The 19,776-nt window shown below is 48.0% G+C and overlaps 1 protein-coding gene across 4 annotated transcripts in view; it reads left to right on the forward strand.

Moving 5' to 3' along the window:
* Positions 1–3,937: 3,937 nt before the first annotated feature.
* Positions 3,938–19,776, forward strand: part of LOC128337080 (zinc finger protein 182-like) — a 35,313-nt gene continuing 19,474 nt past the window's right edge. The window contains exons 1-3 of one of the 4 annotated variants that reach the window (XM_053277666.1): positions 7,840–8,122; positions 8,609–8,751; positions 14,558–16,397. In XM_053277666.1, the coding sequence (XP_053133641.1) occupies positions 14,788–16,077 (1,290 nt within the window). In that variant the 5' untranslated portion in view covers positions 7,840–8,122; positions 8,609–8,751; positions 14,558–14,787 and the 3' untranslated portion in view covers positions 16,078–16,397. Of the gene's footprint in view, positions 3,980–7,839; positions 8,123–8,608; positions 8,752–14,557; positions 16,398–19,776 lie in introns of those variants that run through there. The other 3 variants (XM_053277667.1, XM_053277665.1, XR_008312174.1) reach the window with 3 other exon arrangements.

The following is a 19,776-nucleotide window of genomic DNA, read 5'->3' on the forward strand; positions in this document are numbered from 1 at the left end:
CCGATTCCTCAGAAGGTGTTGGAAACTCTGCAGCGCCAGCCTGATAGCTTTCAACTCCAACCAATTTATGTTGTGAGTCAGATCGCTCTGTTCCCAAACGCCTTGTGCATGAAGATGGAGACAGTGAGCACTCCAGCCGAAGAGACTCGCGTCCGTGGTGACCACAACCTTCTCTGGTGTTCGTAGAGAGACTCCCCGCTCCGTGGCCGGCGACACCCACCACAGAAGTGATCTCCTTACCGCGGGGGAAATCTTGATCCATAGGGGACGCTTTTCCATAATAGAGTCTTGATGCGGGAGCAGGAGCCACTGCAGGGGCCTGGAATGCCATCTGGCCCACGGTACACAATCCAGGCAGGATATCATTAAGCCCAGGATGTGCGCTAAATGAGAGAGGGAGACCTTCTTCCTGTAGAGACAAGGTGAGATGGCAGCGCACATTTTCTCCAGATGTTCCTTGGGAAGACTTACCGTGGCCGAGGCAGTGTTGAAAAGCACTCCTAGGTGGGTCAGAACCTGGGAGGGATTTAGATGACTCTTGGCCTTGTTTATGATGAAACCGTGTTGTTCTAACAACTGGACCGAACGCATCACATCCTTCCTCGCCTGGGGGGCGGACGCCGATCGAATCATCACATCGTCCAGGTACGGGTAAGAATGGATGCCCTCTTGCCGGATCCTTGCGATGACAGCCACCATTAATTTCGTGAAAACTCGTGGGGCCGAGGTCAGGCCGAATGGAAGCGCCCTGTACTGGTAGAACTTGCGGTTGTAAGCAAATCGGAGGAACCGTCGAGAAAGAGGGTGAATGGGAACATGCAAGTATGCCTCTGACAAGTCGAGAGATGCCAGCCAGTCCCCGGGGAGGACAGAGGTCTTGATCAATCTGAACGATTCCATCCGGAAGGTTCTTTTCCAAACGAAACGATTTAAGCGCTTCAAGTCCAGGATCGCGCGCCAGGAATCGTCCTTTTTGGGGACCAGGAACAGACGTGAGAACACACCCTCGGGATTCTCTGACACAGGAATGACCTCTATGGCCTGAATCTCTAACAGGTGGCATATGGCAACCTCCATCAACTTCCTCTTCGCTGCACAAGTGGGCAGAGGAGTCTCGAAGAAGAAATCGGGGGGAGTTGCCCAGAAACCTATGAGGTACCCCTGAGCAACAGTTTGTCTTACCCAGCGATCTGAAGTGGATGCGAACCAGGTCCGGGCAAAGCAACCCAGCCTTCCACCCACGGGCGGAGAGTCATTGCTTACGGTTGTGTTTTGACTGGTTGGAAGGGAATCCTCCAGTTCTGCCTCTTCCAGATCCTCTATTCCTGAAGGACCAGGACTGTCGCCCGTTGGATCTGTTCTGACTGCCACGGAACTCACGGTCTCTGAATCCATCTCGGAAACCTGGGGAGTTAAATCGAGTAAACGATCGGTAAAGGCGAAAGGAACTTTGAAAACCTTGTCCACCCCCTCGAAAGGACCGTCTACTGTCCGAACGACCACCAGGCATAGCCTTTTTCTTGTCTTGGGTTTCCACCAATACAGGTTCCAGAGATTCCCCAAAAAGCTTAGCTCCCTTGAAGGGAGTGGCCGCCAAGGAGGCCTGTGACTTTGCGTCAACTCTCCAATGCTTTAACCAAAGTCCCCTTCTTACAGCCACATTGGCAGCCATAGACCTGGAGGCATGCTGAAGGCAGTCTAAACTAGAGTCAGCCATAAGGGCGGAAGCTCGGGCAATCTTGTTCAGACCTTGCCGCAATTTGAGGTTCTCCGGGGAAACTAGGCTGGCCAATTCCTTAGTCCACAAAATTGTGGCCCTGGCGAAGATGGAGTTCGTCGCCGCCGCCCGGATCACCGTCGCCGAGGCATCGTGGACTTTGCGTAGTAGGTGGTCAGTTTTCTTTTCCTCAGGAGACTTCAAGAACTCTTCCCCTTCTCTATTCACCAAGGATCCAGACACCAATTGGGCCACGGGAGCATCTACAACGGGAAAGGCTAACATGGCCATAACATCAGAAGGTAGAGTATACAGTTTCTTAGGGTATTGAAAAACTGGTTTAGATGAAACAGGGGTGGCCCATTCAGCTAACATAACATCCCTAAACAGGGTGGGGAAGGGCACGGTAGCAGGAGCAGAGGACGTGGATGGAAATACATCCTGGTCCAACCCAGGGATGGGTGGTACGTCCCCTTCCTTAGAGACATCCTTAATTGCTCTCTTAGCTTTGGCAAGCAGTATCTCAAACTCTGACGTGGAAAACAGCCTGGTTGTGGTAGGTTTTGCAGAGGGTGTATGCTCATCAGAGAGCTCCCCCTCCTCCTTTTCTGAGGAAGAAGATTCACCTGAGAGACCTGGGTTAGGTGCTTGTGGCAGAATATCAGAATGCGCAGGGAGCGCAAATGGAACCTGGGAGGTCTGAACAGAAGGAACTCCAGAAGGGACAGTAAGTGGAAGTGAACTAGGGTTGTGAGACCTATTATGTACAGTAGGAGCACACTCCTCCCTAACGCATTGCCTTTTGTGTCTGGGACGGAACTCTGCAGAAGAACAGGACTCAGCTTGGTCCCTTCGAAGGCGTTTCTTGTTATAGCGTCTAGCAAACCAGACCCTCTCCCCAAGTGGAACTTGGTGTCTAGAAGGGCTAGAATCTGGGGAAGACGAAAAAGAGGGCCTCCGAGGCCTGCGGCTATGGCCTGCACTAGGAGCCACTGTAGTGGTAGTAGGGGCAGCACCCTGCAAGGGCCCCCCTGAACCCCCAGAAGATGGTAACTGGCCCAACAGAGGAGAAACCACTGCCATGCATTGAGTTTTTATGAAATTGCCCAGCCATTGTAATTCCTTAGGCGATAATTGTTCCCCATTAAGGGCCCATTATACTTGCCGCCTCCGTTGCTGTCCCTGCAGCCATAACGAGTCCCGGTGCTTGAAGACACCCCGCGGGGGGAGCAATAGCCAAAGGAGAGGCTGGTAAACCCACTAGGGCAGGAGAGTCTGCTGCAGTTGCTAAAGCAGCTACAGAAGGCGCCAATTCAAGGCTCTCCAAAACTCTCCCGATTACGCCGCTGTTTATGGCGGGAAGGGAGGGAAAAGGCTGTTTGGGCTGCTGCGACCTAACCGCTTGCAGCTGCAAGCGTTCACTCAAAGGTGCAGCGTTTGCCTCCTGTTTTTTCTTTTTCTTCTTTGGCTTAGAGTCATCCTTAAGGTGTTTTGTCTTTTTGAGGGCTTTAGAGCCCGACTTGGTAGCTGCAGCCGATTGTGAACTCCCCTCTCTCTCTCCCGGCTACATAACTGCAGTGGGGAGGGGCTCTGAACTAGTCGTCTCAGCCCTTACACAACTCTCCGGCATTTTCCCGCTCAGGGACGCACCCGGGGCCGAAGCTCCCTTAAAAGTTGCATCCACCGGGACAGAGGCTCCCGAAAACACCTCCTTAATGCCCCGCGGGGCTGGAACAGAGGTATCCGACAAGGGACCTTCAGATAGGGAGCCCTTGAGCATATCGCCCGTGTGCGAAAGCTCCATAGATCACAGTCAGCAATAGAAGAATTCAAATGCAAGTGACGAAAAAACAAAACCGGAGACAAAGGGAACTGTTAGAAGACTCGGAGGGGGGGGGGGAGGAACGGGCTGACGAAATACAACAAGCAGGCAGAGAAAGGACAATACACCAAGGAGAGACACATGGCAAAGGAATACACCGAAGAAACGAGCAACTCCTCTCCCCCCCTTGCACACAGAGAATATAAAGACAATAGAAAAGGGTAGCTATCTCACAGAAGCACGACTGTTCTCGGAGCTAGACAGGACCAGAACTGGGTCTCTAAGGGAGTTGCTGAGGGGGTAGAGGACTTGCTCTTTTCTGATTGGCCCTGTCTCGGAGCATGCGGAGCCTGACAAACCCTCACGTGACGGATGCCCTCCCCATAACCTGGAAAAAGAATGGAATGGAAAGCGTGGCAGGGGGTGTCTTCAAGGGGGAGGTGAGTGTGATTGGTTGGGTGGCCAGAGCCGATCGAGAGCTTAGACGGTAATCATATCCCCGAGGAGTCCGAGCTTAGCCTCTTCTTCAGCGGGTCTCCTAACCCTCCTCGTCCTCCTCTGAGCAAAGCTCACCGGAGCGCCTTCCTTGCAAACCCAGGCAAGGACGCTTGTCGCTTTGGCTTTCCCTCCCGCCCCTTCCCTAATCGCCAGTCTTCCAAGCAGGGGACTGCCAGGAGGTGCTTGGTTTGTTTCTCCTGGGGTGGAGCTCAGTGGATGGAAGAGGAACCGACCTGCTTTTCCCTTGCTCAGCACGCGGAGGTTTCCCCTCCCTCCCTTTCCCCAGTCTCTCATCTTCCGCGGAGGGGTCCGGAGGCTGGCTGCTTTTGCAGGCGGCTGCTTAGTTTGTTTCCCACCCCTGGGGTGGTGCGGAAGAGGAATCTCTGTTTCCCTTGCCCTGAGCACGGAGGGTTTCCCCTCCCGCCCCTTCCTTAATCTCCAGTCTTCTTCCGTGCAGGGGTGTGGAGGCTGGCTGCTTCTGCAGGCTGGTGCTACACTGCTTAGTTTGTTTCCCACCCACCCCGGTGTGGAGGGGAAGAGGAACCTTTCCCTTTGCTCTGCACACAGAGGCTTTCCCTCTAGCCCCTTCCCCAATCGCCAGCCAGTCTTCCAGGAAGGATGCAATCCACCCAAGTCCTTGGAGGAGCAAAAAGGGAAGAAAAAATCATACAACTCCAGCAGCAGGCAGGGTGTGGCTGAGGAGAACAGCCTGCCCCTGCCCCTCCACCCCCACGGCCTTTCCCAACTAAGCTGGTGCTGTGCAAGGTTCTTCCTCCCCTATTAAACTCCTGAAATTGTTCCCATCATTCATCCTCATCTCGAAAGGCACCACGTGCTACTTTTCTTCTGTTGTCAAAAGCACAAAGACAGAGCTGGGCAAAACAGGGGAATATATATGTCTGCAAACAGAGTTGAGAGAAGTACTGACAGACAAGTGTGCACGTGCACACTCATGCTCTCTATTTCTCACACACAGAGTATTAATTAATTAGTGAGAGCCAGCGTGGTGTAGTGGTTAGAGTGCCGGACTAGGACCGGGGAGACCCGAGTTCAAATCCCCCTTCAGCCATGAAACTAGCTGGGTGACTCTGGGCCAGTCACTTCTCTCTCAGCCTAACCTACTTCACAGGGTTGTTGTGAGAAGAAACTCAAGTATGGAGTACACCGCTCTGGGCTCCTTGGAGGAAGAGCGGGATATAAAATGTAATAAATAAGTAAATAAATGGAGAGAGTGCAGTCAGTATCTGTGTGCTGGTATGCAGGAATTGATTAACCTATCAATCCCCCCCCCACCCCCTCTACTATTTGCTGAGTAACAATAACAACTGAATAACGAATTATATTTCTTACCAAACACAAAAGTTAAAATGCCATTATCTATATATTTGAATCTACTCACGCAGGCAGACTGAAAGTTAAACAGGTCAGCTCAACATTACCATCACATAGCAAAATGTTTTTGTGAAAGCAACCCCACATGACATTTTCAAGGGCATAATAACCCATATTACATTGTCGTTTCATGAGGCACATTTATTGTGTTATTGTTGGGTCAACTCCTGGAAACACCTGTGCTTCAAATGTGGTCAAATCAGCCCCCAGTTATTCACTATATTAAGTCTACAACTGAAAGAAAGAGTTAAGAAATACTGATGAACTACAGTTAAATCCAAATGCTTAAGGGTCTAACTCCATGATCTTCTCTCTCACACACAGTGTGGTTTGGAGAAAATAAGAACAGACCACAACTCCTTTTTCTTTTCTCTACAAACAACAGCAACACATGAGAGAGAAGATTCCACCAATCCCCAAACCCAAACTAGTTAAATTTTCCCATGTGTGGTATAAAATCTGACCCTTAATGAGACAACTGATGCCATGCAATCACCACATGTTTTATCTCCTTCGGAGGGGGGGTCCGGGGGGGGGAGCGCAATGCCAGTGCTTGCCCTAGGCGCCATTTTCCCTAGTTACGCCATTTTCCCTAGTGCTTGCCCTAGGCGCCATTTTCCCTAGTTACGCCATTTTCCCTAGTTACGCCATTTTCCCTAGTTATGCCTCTGGCGCCTGGTGAGCGAGGTGACGGGGGAGGGGAGCGGGGCGCAGAACGGAGCCAGAGGCGGCAGCGCCGGTAATGCAGTGAGCCTGCTGGGCGGCAGCACTCGAACTTCCATTTTCAGACAGCAGGCTTTTAAAATTATTTTTATTATTTATTTCTATTATTTATTTCTACATTTATATCCCGTTCTTCCTCCAAGGAGCCCAGAGCAGTGTACTCCATACTTGAGTACAACAACCCTGCGAAGGGTACAACAACCCTCACAACAACCCTCACAACAGTACAACAACCCTCACAACAACCCTGCGAAGTAGGCTAGGCTGAGAGAGAAGTGAGTGGCCCAGAGTCACCCAACTAGTCTCATGGCGGAATGGGGATTTGAACTCGGGTCTCCCTGGTCCTAGTCCAGCACTCTAACCACTTGAAGTTGCCCCAAAAAGTGGATTTTTAACCCCAGATATTTATTTTTTACATAAATATCTATAATTTGGATATTTATAATTTGGATTTTTCATTCCGCGTTAGAGTGTAACCTGATTTATTACCCTCTAACGCGGAATGAAAAATCCAAATCCTGTGTAAAGTGCTCCCCGATAGCAATCTGCCCAATATGTGAATGCACACCCTCCATTCTGGAGGTGATGTGAACTAAAAGCTGGGTGTGAAAAACCTCCAGTTTGTCAACTTGCGTCTCTCTCTGTCACTGGGGTGTGTCAGGGCAGAATCACAGGACCAAATCCTTCTTTGAAACAAATTCCCTGTTCTGATGGTCCCATCTCAAGAAACAGGGCAGGGAGGGAGGGAGAAAAAGGCAGCATCGAGCAAGAGAAAATGTCCAGAAAAAAGCAAGTCAAGAGACAGAGGAGCTGGAGCACCTTCCTGAGGAGGAAAGGCTCAAGATTCGTCTCTCTTTTCAAAGCTAAAAGACAACAAAGGGGGAGTCAAAGAGAGAGTTGGACGTGTCCAAGCCATAGAGCCAGAATGTGGGGTGGTGGTGATCCACTCTCACAACCATGGAAGTGAAGCTGAGCAGAAGCCGGTTCTCTGGCACAAATCAGTTGTCTTTTTATGGCAGGGGTTCCCAGACATGGTTCCCCAGATGGGGTTGGACTAAAAGGCCCATCATCCCCTGCCAAGAATGCCCAAGTCCCATCATGACTGGAGTGCCTGTGTGTGTGTGTGTGTGTGTGTGTGTGTGTGTGTGTCACTATCAGGCGAGGTCTGGAGGGCCCTCAGGCAGGGCCCCCTCTGCCCCTAGGTTGGCCCCACTGACCCCCAGATCCCCCTGAGGCCGGGCTGTGCAGGAGGTGGGGTGCAGCAGCCCTTCCATCGGGGATCTGGCAGTTTCCTTCCCTCCCCCTCAGCTTCCCTCCTCAGAGCAGACGGGAGTAGCCAGAGACCAGCTGCTTGCTTGCTTGGGGCCAGGAGTTCTGCCTTCGGCGGCTTCATGCATCACCCCACCTCCCCCCTGGATCTCTCTCTCTCTCCTCCTCCTCCTCCTCCTCCTCTTCCTGCTGCCGGCCGGGCTCTGAGCTCCCCAGGCTGCACCACCCTCCGCTTGTGCCCCCCCCCCGCCTTCCCTTATCCTCACAGTCTCCCACCCGCAGCCCGGCTTCCTGAAGTGCTGCTTTAAGAGCGGCCAGGAAGCTCGGAGCTGCTGCTGCTGCATTTCCTTTTCATGCCCCGCCTCTCAGCTTCCTGTGCAATGCATTGTGGGATAGCCCCCCCCCCCCCCCCGCCACCAGGGATTTGGGGATCCTGAGAATAGCCTGAAAGTGTTGCATGAGGAGCAGCTGAGGAGGAGGAGGAGTGAAGGGCTTGGAAAGGAGGCAGAGCTTGCAGGAGGCTGCAGAAGCCGACTGGGCCTAATAACGAACAGGACTTTCCTGAGTCTTCAGGGGCATCATTGAGTCTGCAGCAGGGTGCAAGAGGACGGCGCTGCCTGAAGGACTGAACGTGTTCTTACACACACCCCGTGCCAGCCTGAAGGACTCTGGGCTGCTGCATGCTTTGGCTAAAGAGCAAGGTAAGGGAGGAAAAGCAGCAGCAGCAGCAGCACCCCGGGGAAGGGGTGTAAGGGGTGGTCTCTCTCTCTCGCGCTCTCTCTCTCTCTCTCTCCCTCTCCCAGCAGTCTTTTCTGCTGTCAGAAATGTCCCAGCATGGCTATGAGGTGTGCAGCCAGCAGCTTCCACCTGTCCAGGGCATGGAGGTGGGTGGCGGGAGAGAGAGAGAGAGAGACCAGGAGAGTTTGCAAGAAGAGAGCCAGCATGGTGTAGTGGTTAGAGTGCTGGACTAGGACCGGGGAGACCCCAGTTCCAATCCCCCTTTAGCCATGAGACTTGCTGGGTGTCTCTGGGCCAGTCACTTCTCTCTCAGCCTAACCTACCTCACAGGGTTGTTGTGAAAGAGAAACTCAAGTATGTAGTACACTGCTCTGGGCTCCTTGGAGGAAGAGCAGGATATAATATGTAAAATAATAAATCAATATAATAACTCTTTGCTCCAACCCCAGATTGGCCCCAAAGCTCTCAGCAACCAGTGAGTGTTGAGCTGGGGAAGAGGAAAGTTTCTCCTTGCCATTCAGATTGAACTTCTTTCCTTTCTACTCCTGTTTGCAAGGAGACCAAAGGGCCAGTTCAGAGGATACTTTTCAAGGTGCGTTGAGTATATCGGTAGGGTTTCCCCCCAATTCCCACTTCAGATGAAGAGCCCAATGGGGGTTGAGTATCTTCTTCCAACCACTTCTTTCGAATCCTACTGGACCTGGCTTGCTATCCCAGATGCAGGCCTATCCCTCTCCTCTGTCTCTATGGTTCCCAGGCTTGCTTTGTTGTATCTCCTGCTTCAAACAGGAGATCTATGCTCCTTCCCATAGATATACAGTAAGTCCATAAAACAGTAGAGTCAGGCACAGTGATCAGCTGTGGAGATGCAATTCTTTTCCAAGTCAGAACTGAGAACTTTGGCTCTGTCTTCTAAGGAGACTTTATCTGTCTGCTAGCTTGAAGTACACGCATTAAATGGGCATATTTGGAGATCACAGGTTGCACCCCAAGGGTGTGTGATAGATAAATTCTTGCATTTTGAAAGCATTCCTCTACAATCCAATCTTTTTTCTCTCTGTGTGACTCTATCCTTTCTTTTCTCTGAGCTTTCTTGCTCCTCCATGCTTTTCAAAAGGAGAGTTTCCCTGCATTTTCTGGGGAAAGAATGTTATTTTGTGGGGTTTTTAAAAAATGGTTTGGTAGTCTGCATGAGTTATGGAGCCTACCTGCAAAAACAAAATCAATGTTTCAGTCTTTTGAGAGTTGGTCTGGGAGTTTATGTCAGAGAGTGAGTGAGTGAGTCCCAAGCAGCTTGAGATAGAGCAGGCCTGCACAACATGCTGCCTGGGGTCCGGATGTGGCCCGCGAGGCCTTTTTTCCTGGTTCCTGGGTCTATTTCTTCTTCCTCCGCCAGCTGCTTAAAAAACACCTCCTCAAAAAAAATTCCAGCCACTGCACGGCGGAGGAGATGGCTGCGGGGGTGCGGGTGTTCTTCCTTACCCTCCCCCATGGCAGCAGTGGCGCACAGTGGCAGAAACCAGAGCGACACTCGGGCCTGCCATTTGGCCTGGTGTTGCTTCCCAACTGCGAGGCGCACCTGCGCAGTTAAGTCTCTCTCTCTCTCTCTCTCTCCCCCTCCAAGACTGCTCCATTCTCTCTCTCTCTCTCTCTCTCTCTCTCTCTCTCTCTCTCTCTCGCTCTCTCCCACCAAGACTGCTCCATGCTCGCTCTCGCTCTCTCTCTCTCTCTCTCTCTCTCTCCCACCAAGACTGCTCCATGCTCGCTCTCTCTCTCTCTCCCACCAAGAATGCTCCATTCTCTCTCTCTCTCTCTCTCTCTCTCTCTCTCCCACCAAGACTGCTACATGCTCTTTCTCTCTCTCTCTCTCTCGCTCTCTCTCTCTCCATCCAAGACTGCTCCATTCTCTCTCTCTCTCTCCCTCTCCCACCAAGACTCCTCCATGCTCTCTCTCTCTCTCCCACCAAGACTGCTCCATTCTCTCTCTCTCTCTCCCACCAAGACTGCTCCATGCGCTCTCTCTCTCTCTCTCTCTCTCCATCCAAGACTGCTCCATTCTCTCTCTCTCTCTCTCTCCCACCAAGACTGCTCCCTTCTCTCTCTCTCTCTCTCCCTTCTCTCTCTCTCTCTCTCTCTCAATCCCTCCCACCAAGATTGCTCCATTCTCTCTCTCTCTCTCCCACCAAGACTGCTCCATGCTCTCTCTCCCTCTCTCTCTCGCTCTCTCTCTCTCCATCCAAGACTGCTCCATTCTCTCTCTCTCTCTCTCTCTCTCCCACCAAGACTGCTCCCTTCTCTCTCTCTCTCTCTCTCTCTCTCTCTCTCTCTCTCTCTCTCTCTCTCAATCCCTCCCACCAAGACTGCTCCATGCTCTCTCTCTCTCTCTCCCTCCAAGACTGATCCATTCTCTCTCTCTCTCTCAATCCCTCCCACCAAGATTGCTCCATTCTCTCTCTCTCTCTCTCTCTCTCTCTCTCTCTCTCTCTCAGGCCAAGCCTCCTGCTGCATCCTTTCCCTCTTTGTTTCCCCTTCTCCATTCTTTTCCAAAATTACGAGAAGAGGTTCTCATCCCCCCCCCACTTAAAAGTGTTCCATGTTTTGTGTGATGATTTGGCAGAGGTGGAAAGGAAGAACAATGCATTTCATTATGTATTTTGTACAGATTGTATAATATTTATATTATTAGAATGAATTTTAATTCAACTTATTTCATATTAATTTAATTCAATCTTGGCCTGACAGAACATCAAAAGTTAAATATTGATTAAATTCATTTTAAATTGATTTTTAATTCATTTCACTTTAATTCAGTTGATTGGTTGATTGATTGATATTAAGTGTTACTCTAATAATCACCGTAGGAATTGACCTCGGCCCCCATGAACCAAGTCACAGTTGGTTTCGGCCCGCCAGGTCATTTGAGTTGTGCAGGCCTAAGATCAAAAGATAATAGTGAGCTGGGGAAAAGGCCTTTGATAGGCAAGGATCCTCACAGTTTCCAAGCCCACAAGCCCAGATTTCTGCTGGGAATGAAAAGATAGTTTTGAAGCTGTCCTGGAAGGTGGGGAAGAGGAGGCCAGGGGTGACCCCTGTGCCTGAAGGGACCTTCCTGGTGGTCTGGCTTCCCCCACCCCATAATTGTATTTGAATGGAAGATGACATGTGTGAGCCCTGCCAGATATTCCCCTTAGGGGTTGGGGCCCTTGCTCAGTAGAAGAGCACCTGCATGCTTGCATACAGAAAGAAGGCCCCGAGATCCCTGTCTGGCATCTCCAAGAGAGGGCTGAGAGAGATTCCTGCCTGCAGCCTTGGAGAAGCCGCTGCCAGACTGTGAAGACAAGACTGAGCTAGAGAGACCAATGTTCTGACTCAGTTTAAGGCAGCTTCCTATGTGCCTAAGGAGCACAGGCTGGCATAATGCTTTTTCTCCCGCCATTTTACTTCTTACAACAGTCCTGTGAGGTAGTTTAGGAGGAGAGATGGGCCCAAGGGCATCCACTGAGCTTCATGACTGAGTGGGAAAGGATTTGAACTTGGGTCTCTCCCATCCCAGTCAACCCACTTCTCACTCTCCTTCTTTATCTATTAATTGATCTTATGTTTCTATACAAACTGCTTTAAGAACTTTTAGAGTCCCTTGAACAGCTGTAGATCAAGCTGATCAATGGCTCTTGGGCCTTGAATAACTATTTCTGTACCATTTTTCTTAGGGCGAGGACAGACAGAAGCAGGCTATGTAGTGCCTTTCAATGAAAAATCTCCCCAAGCAGTTCACACAGAAAAAGTAGAGCAGAAGCTTGATAGATTCCATTCCAAGGGGACATTGGAAAAAGCTCCCCCTGCTAACAGCTGCAGGCCAGGCCACTTGGAAATGCAAGTTCTGACTGGCTTAGATCATGGTGGCTTTGAATAAGGTCCATTTCACCCTCCAGCCGGCCTTGCCCTTCAGCTCTCTTTTCAACACTCCCCTCATTTTGGAGCCTTTTTCTCTTCTGAAGCCCAAAGTGGCCATATTGCACTTCCTAGGCAAGTCTCCGCTCGCATATAGGATGACCTGGATAGCTCTCTGGTCCCTGTTCACCATCTACTCCATGACCCAGACATCTCATAACCGGTGCTGAGCGCCACTCAGGGTTAAGTCCAGGGTCAGCTTCTCCCTGTTTGGTTCCATGACCTGCTGTTCTAAGGCACAGTCATTTAGTGTATCTAGAAATCGGGCCTCTTTGACCCAGATGGGAATTTGCCCATTCCAAGGGAGGGTGGTTCAAGACACCCATTTTCACAACTCTGTTTCTCCTGGATGCCTCCCTGATTTCCTCCTTCAGATCATTGTCTAAGAGGGTTTAAAGCTGGTTCTATTTGCGTATGCAAAGGAGGGAGGTTGGGAAAGGGTCTGATGGAGGAGAGGCCAAACTGGCCAGGTCTGATCCTTTCCCACCCATCGGAAGCTTGAGTTCAATGCAATTGGGGTACAGAGAACAGATGGGAAATTGGGGGGCGCTGATAGCACGTGTGGGAGAGAACAGATGGGAGGGTCCAGCTCTCTGGTGAATTCTGTCTCCAGTCCCAATGGATATCTCCACAGATCACTTGGATGGTTCTCGAGGGGCGGGGTATTCCCACTTCTCACTGGGGTGTCATCTGTAAAACCTCTTGCCCATCTTTGGGGTTCTGGCCCATCTAGAGTTGTCAGGTGTCCATCAAGTTGTCCTCTGGTGTTCAGCAGGGTTAACTCTTGCAACCCACTGTTTTGGGACCGGCCCGGAGAGTGGCTAGTGTCATGTGAAGTGTTCTCTGGCCTTGATAGATCAGCAGCAAAACGCCCATCTCTCTGTCCTGGCCTTTAGGGCTGGCCTCATTGATGTTGATGGGAGGAGGGAGGGAGGAGCACTCTTCCTTCTAATACAAACAAGAGCTGCCCAAAGGTCTGGAAGATGCAACATTTAGCACCATAACAAGCGTGAATTACTTCCTGCTAATTTCTGTCCAGTAGGTCTGGGAAACATATAGCGCTAAGAAGCTAGCACTTTGCTTGAATCTAAAACATGAGCACAGTTGCTAGAAGCCTTGTAGAGAGGAGGAGGCTTTAACATCTGCTTCCCAGAGACAGTGGCAGCCCAGTGGTGAGAGCCTGTGTGGTTGCTGTCTGCTGTGGTCAGCTTGCCAGCCTGTGTGCCCCCTAGTGTGTGGGGCTGTGGCTGCCCTGCAGGTTTGTCTGTGCAGTATCGGGGCCAAAGGAGCTGAGTCAGCAGTTCCTGAGCGTCAGCTGCTCAAATTAGCTGTCTTTCTGGGCTTATCAAAGGACGGCTGGCCTGTGGCGTTGGGCCTGCCACCGGTGGGGTCACACTGAAGGGGCAACACTAAAGGGGGTAGCTCCTTTGAGAGAGCAACTTCGGGGGGCGACCAGGGCCAGGGCCTGATGATATTTGTTTGGCTTCTGTAATTTTCAGATCCTGGGTGTTCCAGATGTGCCTTGTTTTATCTGAGGATGGGGAGACAGGGTTTGTGTCCACTGACTGTGGGGTGGCCTGGGACTTCTCTTGGTGTACCGATCACCCCACTGCCCAATGGAGTTCCTTACTGAGCCGACGGATTGGTCTCAGGTGTCTCCCAGGGTTGTGGTCCTGGGGGACTTCAATGTCCACTTTGGGGCCAATTTGTCTGGAGCGGCTCAGGAGTTCATAGTGGCCATGACGACTATGGGCCTATCCCAAAGGGTCTTGGGACCAACGCAAATTGCAAGTCACTTCCTGCTGAAATAAGAGCCTCCCCATCTCTTACAACTTTGAAAAGGGCAGTCAAGATGCATTTGTTCACCTAGGCTTGTAATTAGATATTGTTTTAATTATTTTAATAGTTTTGACTTTTAAAATTTAAATTGTTGAAATGTGTCAGTCATTATTGGTTGTTTTTATTGTTTTGTAAACCACCCAGAGAACTTGTGTTTTGGGCGGTATAAAATTTTTTCCATCATTAGATAAATAAAATTATTCCATCATTAGATAAATAAATAAAGCCAGCCAGTGAAGGTCCTGGTTCTGTAATCTGCAAGGTCACTGAGGCACGTTGCTCAGCTTCCAAAGTATTAGCTTGTTTAAACAGCAAGATTCTTGGTTGTTGCCCATAGTCCTTTGGTGGGGGCAACTTATAAGAGAATACAAAATACAAGTATCAACTGGATATTAATAACAATATTTTATAAGGCATTGCTATGGAAATGAATAGATTAACAGGTTTAGCTCAGTAGTTTCAGTAAGCAGTTCAGAGCTCATTTTTTTCTCAAGGAGAAGAGACACATGCATACAGGATCTGGGCCATTGGCTCGTGACAATAGGGTCTCCTTCAGTTTCCTTTTCTATCCCAGGCTCTAACTAGTTTTCTCTTTTGGGGTACTGCAGGTAAATGTTGGGAGAGGAAGAATGATAGAAACCCAATGGATGGAACTGCTCGATGGGGAAAAAGGAAACAAGAGAGACTAAAAACTGGAGAAAACTGGGAGAAGAGGAATGAATTCAATGCTTTTCAGCATGTAATCCAGCAAATAATACAGCAAGCAGGGGAAAGAAGCCTGTGTCCTCCGTGTAGGAAAATCTCCTCTACTGAACCCAGCTTTCAATCTTAGAAGGAAATGAACGCAAGGAAGAAACCACATAAATGCCTGGAATGTGGAAAGAGCTTCAGCACACGTGGAGAATTTACTATACACCACAGAACCCACACTAGGGAAAAACCACATAAATGCTTGGAGTGTGGAAAGAGCTTCAGCACAAGTGCACATCTTATTATACACCATAGAACCCACACTGGGGAGAAACCACATAAATGCCTGGAGTGTGGAAAGAGCTTCAGCCAGAGAGCACATCTTACTGTACACTGTAGAACCCACACTGGGGAGAAACCACATAAATGCCCAGAGTGTGGAAAGAGCTTCAGTACAAGTGGAGAACTTATTGTACACCACAGAACCCACACTGGGGAGAAACCACATAAATGCCTGGAGTGTGGAAAGAGCTTCAGTACAAGTGGAGAACTTATTGTACACCACAGAACCCACACTGGGGAGAAACCACATAAATGCCTGGAGTGTGGAAAGAGCTTCAGCCGGAGATCAAATCTTATTATACACCATAGAACCCACACTGGGGAGAAACCACATAAATGCCTGGAGTGTGGAAAGAGCTTCAGCCAGAGATCACATCTTATTGTACACCATAGAACTCACACTGGGGAGAAACCACATAAATGCCTGGAGTGTAGAAAGAGCTTCAGCACAAGTACAGATCTTATTATACACCATAGAACCCACACTGGGGAGAAACCACATAAATGCCTGGAGTGTGGAAAGAGCTTCAGCACAAGTACAGATCTTATTATACACCATAGAACCCACACTGGGGAGAAGCCACATAAATGCCTGGAGTGTGGAAAGAGCTTCAGCACAAGTATAAAACTTACTATACACCACAGAACCCACACTGGAGAAAAACCACATAAATGCCTGGAGTGTGGAAAGAGCTTCAGCACAAGTTCACATCTTATTGTACACCATAGAACCCACACTGGGGAGAAACCACATAAATGCCTGGAGTGTGGAAAGAGCTTCAGCACAAGTACAAATCTTATTGTACACCATAGAACCCACACTGGGGAGAAATCACATAAATGCCTGGAGTGTGGAAAGAGCTTCAACCAGAGAGCACATCTTATTGTACACCACAGAACCCACACTGGGGAGAAGCCACATAAATGCCTGGAGTGTGGAAAGAGCTTCAGCACTAGTACACATCTTACTCTACACCACAGAACTCACACTGGGGAGAAACCACATAAATGTTTGGATTGTGGAAAGTGCTTCAGAACAAGTGGATATCTTATTAAACATAACAGAACCCACACTGGGGAGAAACCACATAAATAGTGTGGAAAGAGCTTCAGCCGGATTGGAAATCTGCAAACACACCATGGATTCCACACTGGGGAGAAACCACATACATGCTTGGAGTGTGGAAAATGCTTCAGCCAGAGAGCACATCTTACTGTACACCATAGAACCCACTAGGGATGTTCATGAACCAGTCCGGAGGCCATTCTAGAGGTGGTGCTTCAAAGGTGGTGCTAGCTCAAAGATTCAGCGCCGGTGGTGTGGTAGTTCTTTAAGGTGAGTGGAGGGTGCACTTACCCCTCCCTCCACTTCCCCCCCTCTGGTCCTCCATTTTTAGCAAAAACACATGGAGCAGCAGTGTTCCTTCCTGCTGCCCCTTTCCTCGTTCTTGGCTGGAAATGGCTGGAAGTAGTGCATGCACCCATCACGATGTGCGCTCAGTATGTACATGCTATGGGTGCACGTGCAGGGGCTTTTCCCGGCCAAGAACAGGGGAAGGGGAGGCAGGGAGGTATGCTGCCGCCCCATGGGTTTTGTTAAAAATGGAGCTCCGGTGGGGGGAAGCGGAGGGAGGGGTAAGTGCACCCTTCCCCACCTTTAAAGAACCACTGCCCCCAGCGTCAAACTGCATCTCCGCAGTTTCATGCACACCACTAGAACCTACACTGGAGAGAAACCACATAAACAACAGACGCACGGAACAGTGAGAACCAGTGAGACACTGTTATCCCTGGATATAAACTCTATAGAAAGCTATCAAAATGCTGCAACAACAACTTTCTTTGTTGATAGCGAATGAACTAGAACAGAATTTGAAATACGTCAAGCAAAGGACATTCGAGTTCGCAAACAAACCAGGCAAGTTGTTAGCTTGGAAAATTAGATCTGAGAAGAAGAAAAATTATATTTCCAAAATACTTACAAAAAACGGGCTCTCTTATGATGGAAAGGAAATAAGAGCGGAATTCTTTAAATATTTTTCAGAATTATATAAAGGCAAAATAGTAGAAGATAAAAAAACTGAGCAGTTTCTCAGGACCAAAAATATTCCAAAACTTACTAAGGAGCAAATAGAAATTATGAATGCTCCGATAACAGTTATGGAAGTAATAGAAGTAATAAATCAAGCCAAGCCCAACAAGGCCCCCGGGCCTGATGGACTGTCAGCTTTATACTATAAGTCATTTAAAGATCAAATTTTACAACCTCTTCAATGGACTATGAAAGATATTTTACAAAAAGGGATTATGCCAGATTCGTGGAAGTATACAAATATTGTAGTAATCCCCAAACCAGACCAAGACTTAACGTTAGTTAAAAACTATAGACCAATTTCACTTTTAAATAATGATTATAAGCTTTTTGCTGCTATTTTGGCAAGAAGAACGAAGGTCATATTCAGGCATTTTATTCATGAAGATCAAGCTGGATTTTTGCCAAAGAGACAATTGAGAGATAATGTCAGAATAGTCTTGAATGTACTGGAGTACTATGAAAAACATAATGATAAACAGATGGTGATGATTTTTTTGGATGCAGAGAAAGCTTTTGACAATATTTCGTGGCAATTTTTGTGGAGATTACTAGAGGTAATGACTGCTGGCAATAATTTTATTAGGGCAATTAAGACAATTTATTCGGAGCAATATGCTAAGATTATTGTAAATGGGGAATTATTAGACAACTGTGTAATACAAAAAGGGACTAGACAAGGATGTCCACTTTCCCCATTGCTTTTTATATTGGTTTTAGAAGTGCTTTGTAGAACTATTAGAGAAGATGATAAATTACACGGTCCCATTATTGGGAAACAGGATTACAGGTGAAACTCGAAAAATTAGAATATAGTGCAAAAGTTCATTAATTTCAGTAATGCAAATTAAAAGGTGAAACTGATATATGAGATAGACGCATTACATGCAAAGCGAGATAAGTCAAGCCTTAATTTGTTATAATTGTGATGATCATGGCGTACTGCTCATGAAAACCCCAAATCCACAATCACAGAAAATTAGAATATTGTGAAAAGGTTCAACAGTCTAGGCTCCAGGTGTCCCACTCCAATCAGCTAATCAATCCATAACACCTGCAAAGGGTTCCTGAGCCTTTAAATGGTCTCTCAGTCTGGTTCATTAGGAATCACAATCATGGGAAAGACTGCTGACTTGACAGTTGTGCAGAAAACCATCATTGACACCCTCCATAAAGAGGGAAAGCCTCAAAAGGTAATTGCAAAAGAAGTTGGATGTTCCCAAAGTGCTGTATCAAAGCACATTAAGAAGGAGGAAGAATGGAGAGGCACACAATGCAAGATGCTTGAAGTCCAGTGTGAAGTTTCCACAGTCTGTGTTGATTTGGGGAGCCATGTCATCTGCTGGTGTTGGTCCACTGTGCTTCATTAAGTCCAGGGTCAACGCAGCCGTCTATCACGAGATTTTGGAGCACTTCATGCTTCCTTCCACAGACGAGCTGTATGGGGATGCTGACTTCATTTTCCAGCAGGACTTGGCACCTGCCCACACTGCCAAAAGTACCAAAACCTGGTTCAATGACCATGGGATTACTGTGCTTGATTGGCCAGCAAACTCGCCTGACCTGAACCCCATAGAGAATCTATGGGGCATTGCCAAGAGAAGGATGAGAGACATGAGACCAAACAATGCAGAAGAGCTGAAGGCCGCTATTGAAGCATCCTGGTCTTCCATAACACCTCAGCAGTGCCACAGGCTGATAGCATCCATGCCATGCCACACTGAGGCAGTAATTGCTGCAAAAGGGGCCCAAACCAAGTACTGAATACATATGCATGCTTATACTTTTCAGAGGTCCGATATTGTTCTATTTACAATCCTTGTTTTATTGGTTTCATGTAATTTTCTAATTTTCTGGGATTGTGGATTTGGGGTTTTCATGAGCTGTACCCATGATCATCACAATTATAACAAATTAAGGCTTGACTTATCTCACTTTGCATGTAATGCGTCTATCTCATATATCAGTTTCACCTTTTAATTTGCATTACTGAAATTAATGAACTTTTGCACGATATTCTAATTTTTTGAGTTTCACCTGTATAAGCTGAGAGCCTTTGCAGATGATGTTGTGCTGTTTTTAGAGAATCCAATGGATAAGACTGAAAGATTCTTGGATAAAATACAACAATTTGGTCAGCTGGCTGGATTCTATATAAACAAGACCAAGACTAAGGTGTTAACTAAAAATATGGATCAGAAAACCAAAGACAGATTCTCTGAAATAAGTGAGCTGAAAGTGGAGAAGAAAGTTAAATATTTGGGGGTTTGGCTATCAAATAACAACTCCCTGTTGTTTACAAATTATTATGTCAAAATATGGAATTCAGTGAAAATTGATTTACAAAGATGGTCTAAAATGAATCTGTCTTTAATGGGAAGAATTTCAGTGGTGAAAATGAATGTTTTGCCTAAAATGTTGTTTCTCTTTCAGACTATTCCCATAATTAACACTTTAACTTGTTTTAAGCAATGGCAGAAGGATATAACTAAGTTTGTTTGTCAGGGGAAAAGACCAAGAATTAATTTTAAGAATCTAACAGATGCAAAGGAAAGAGGTGGTCTTACCTTGCCAGACTTAAGGTTGTATTTTGATGCTGTTTGTTTGACATGGTTAAAAGAATGGATAACGCTAAGAAACCCTAGAATTCTTGATTTAGAAGGATTTGACAGAAGGTTTGGATGGCATGCGTATTTGTGGTAT

Source organism: Hemicordylus capensis, chromosome 14, assembly GCF_027244095.1.
Source record: "Hemicordylus capensis ecotype Gifberg chromosome 14, rHemCap1.1.pri, whole genome shotgun sequence".
Lineage (NCBI taxonomy): Eukaryota > Metazoa > Chordata > Lepidosauria > Squamata > Cordylidae > Hemicordylus > Hemicordylus capensis.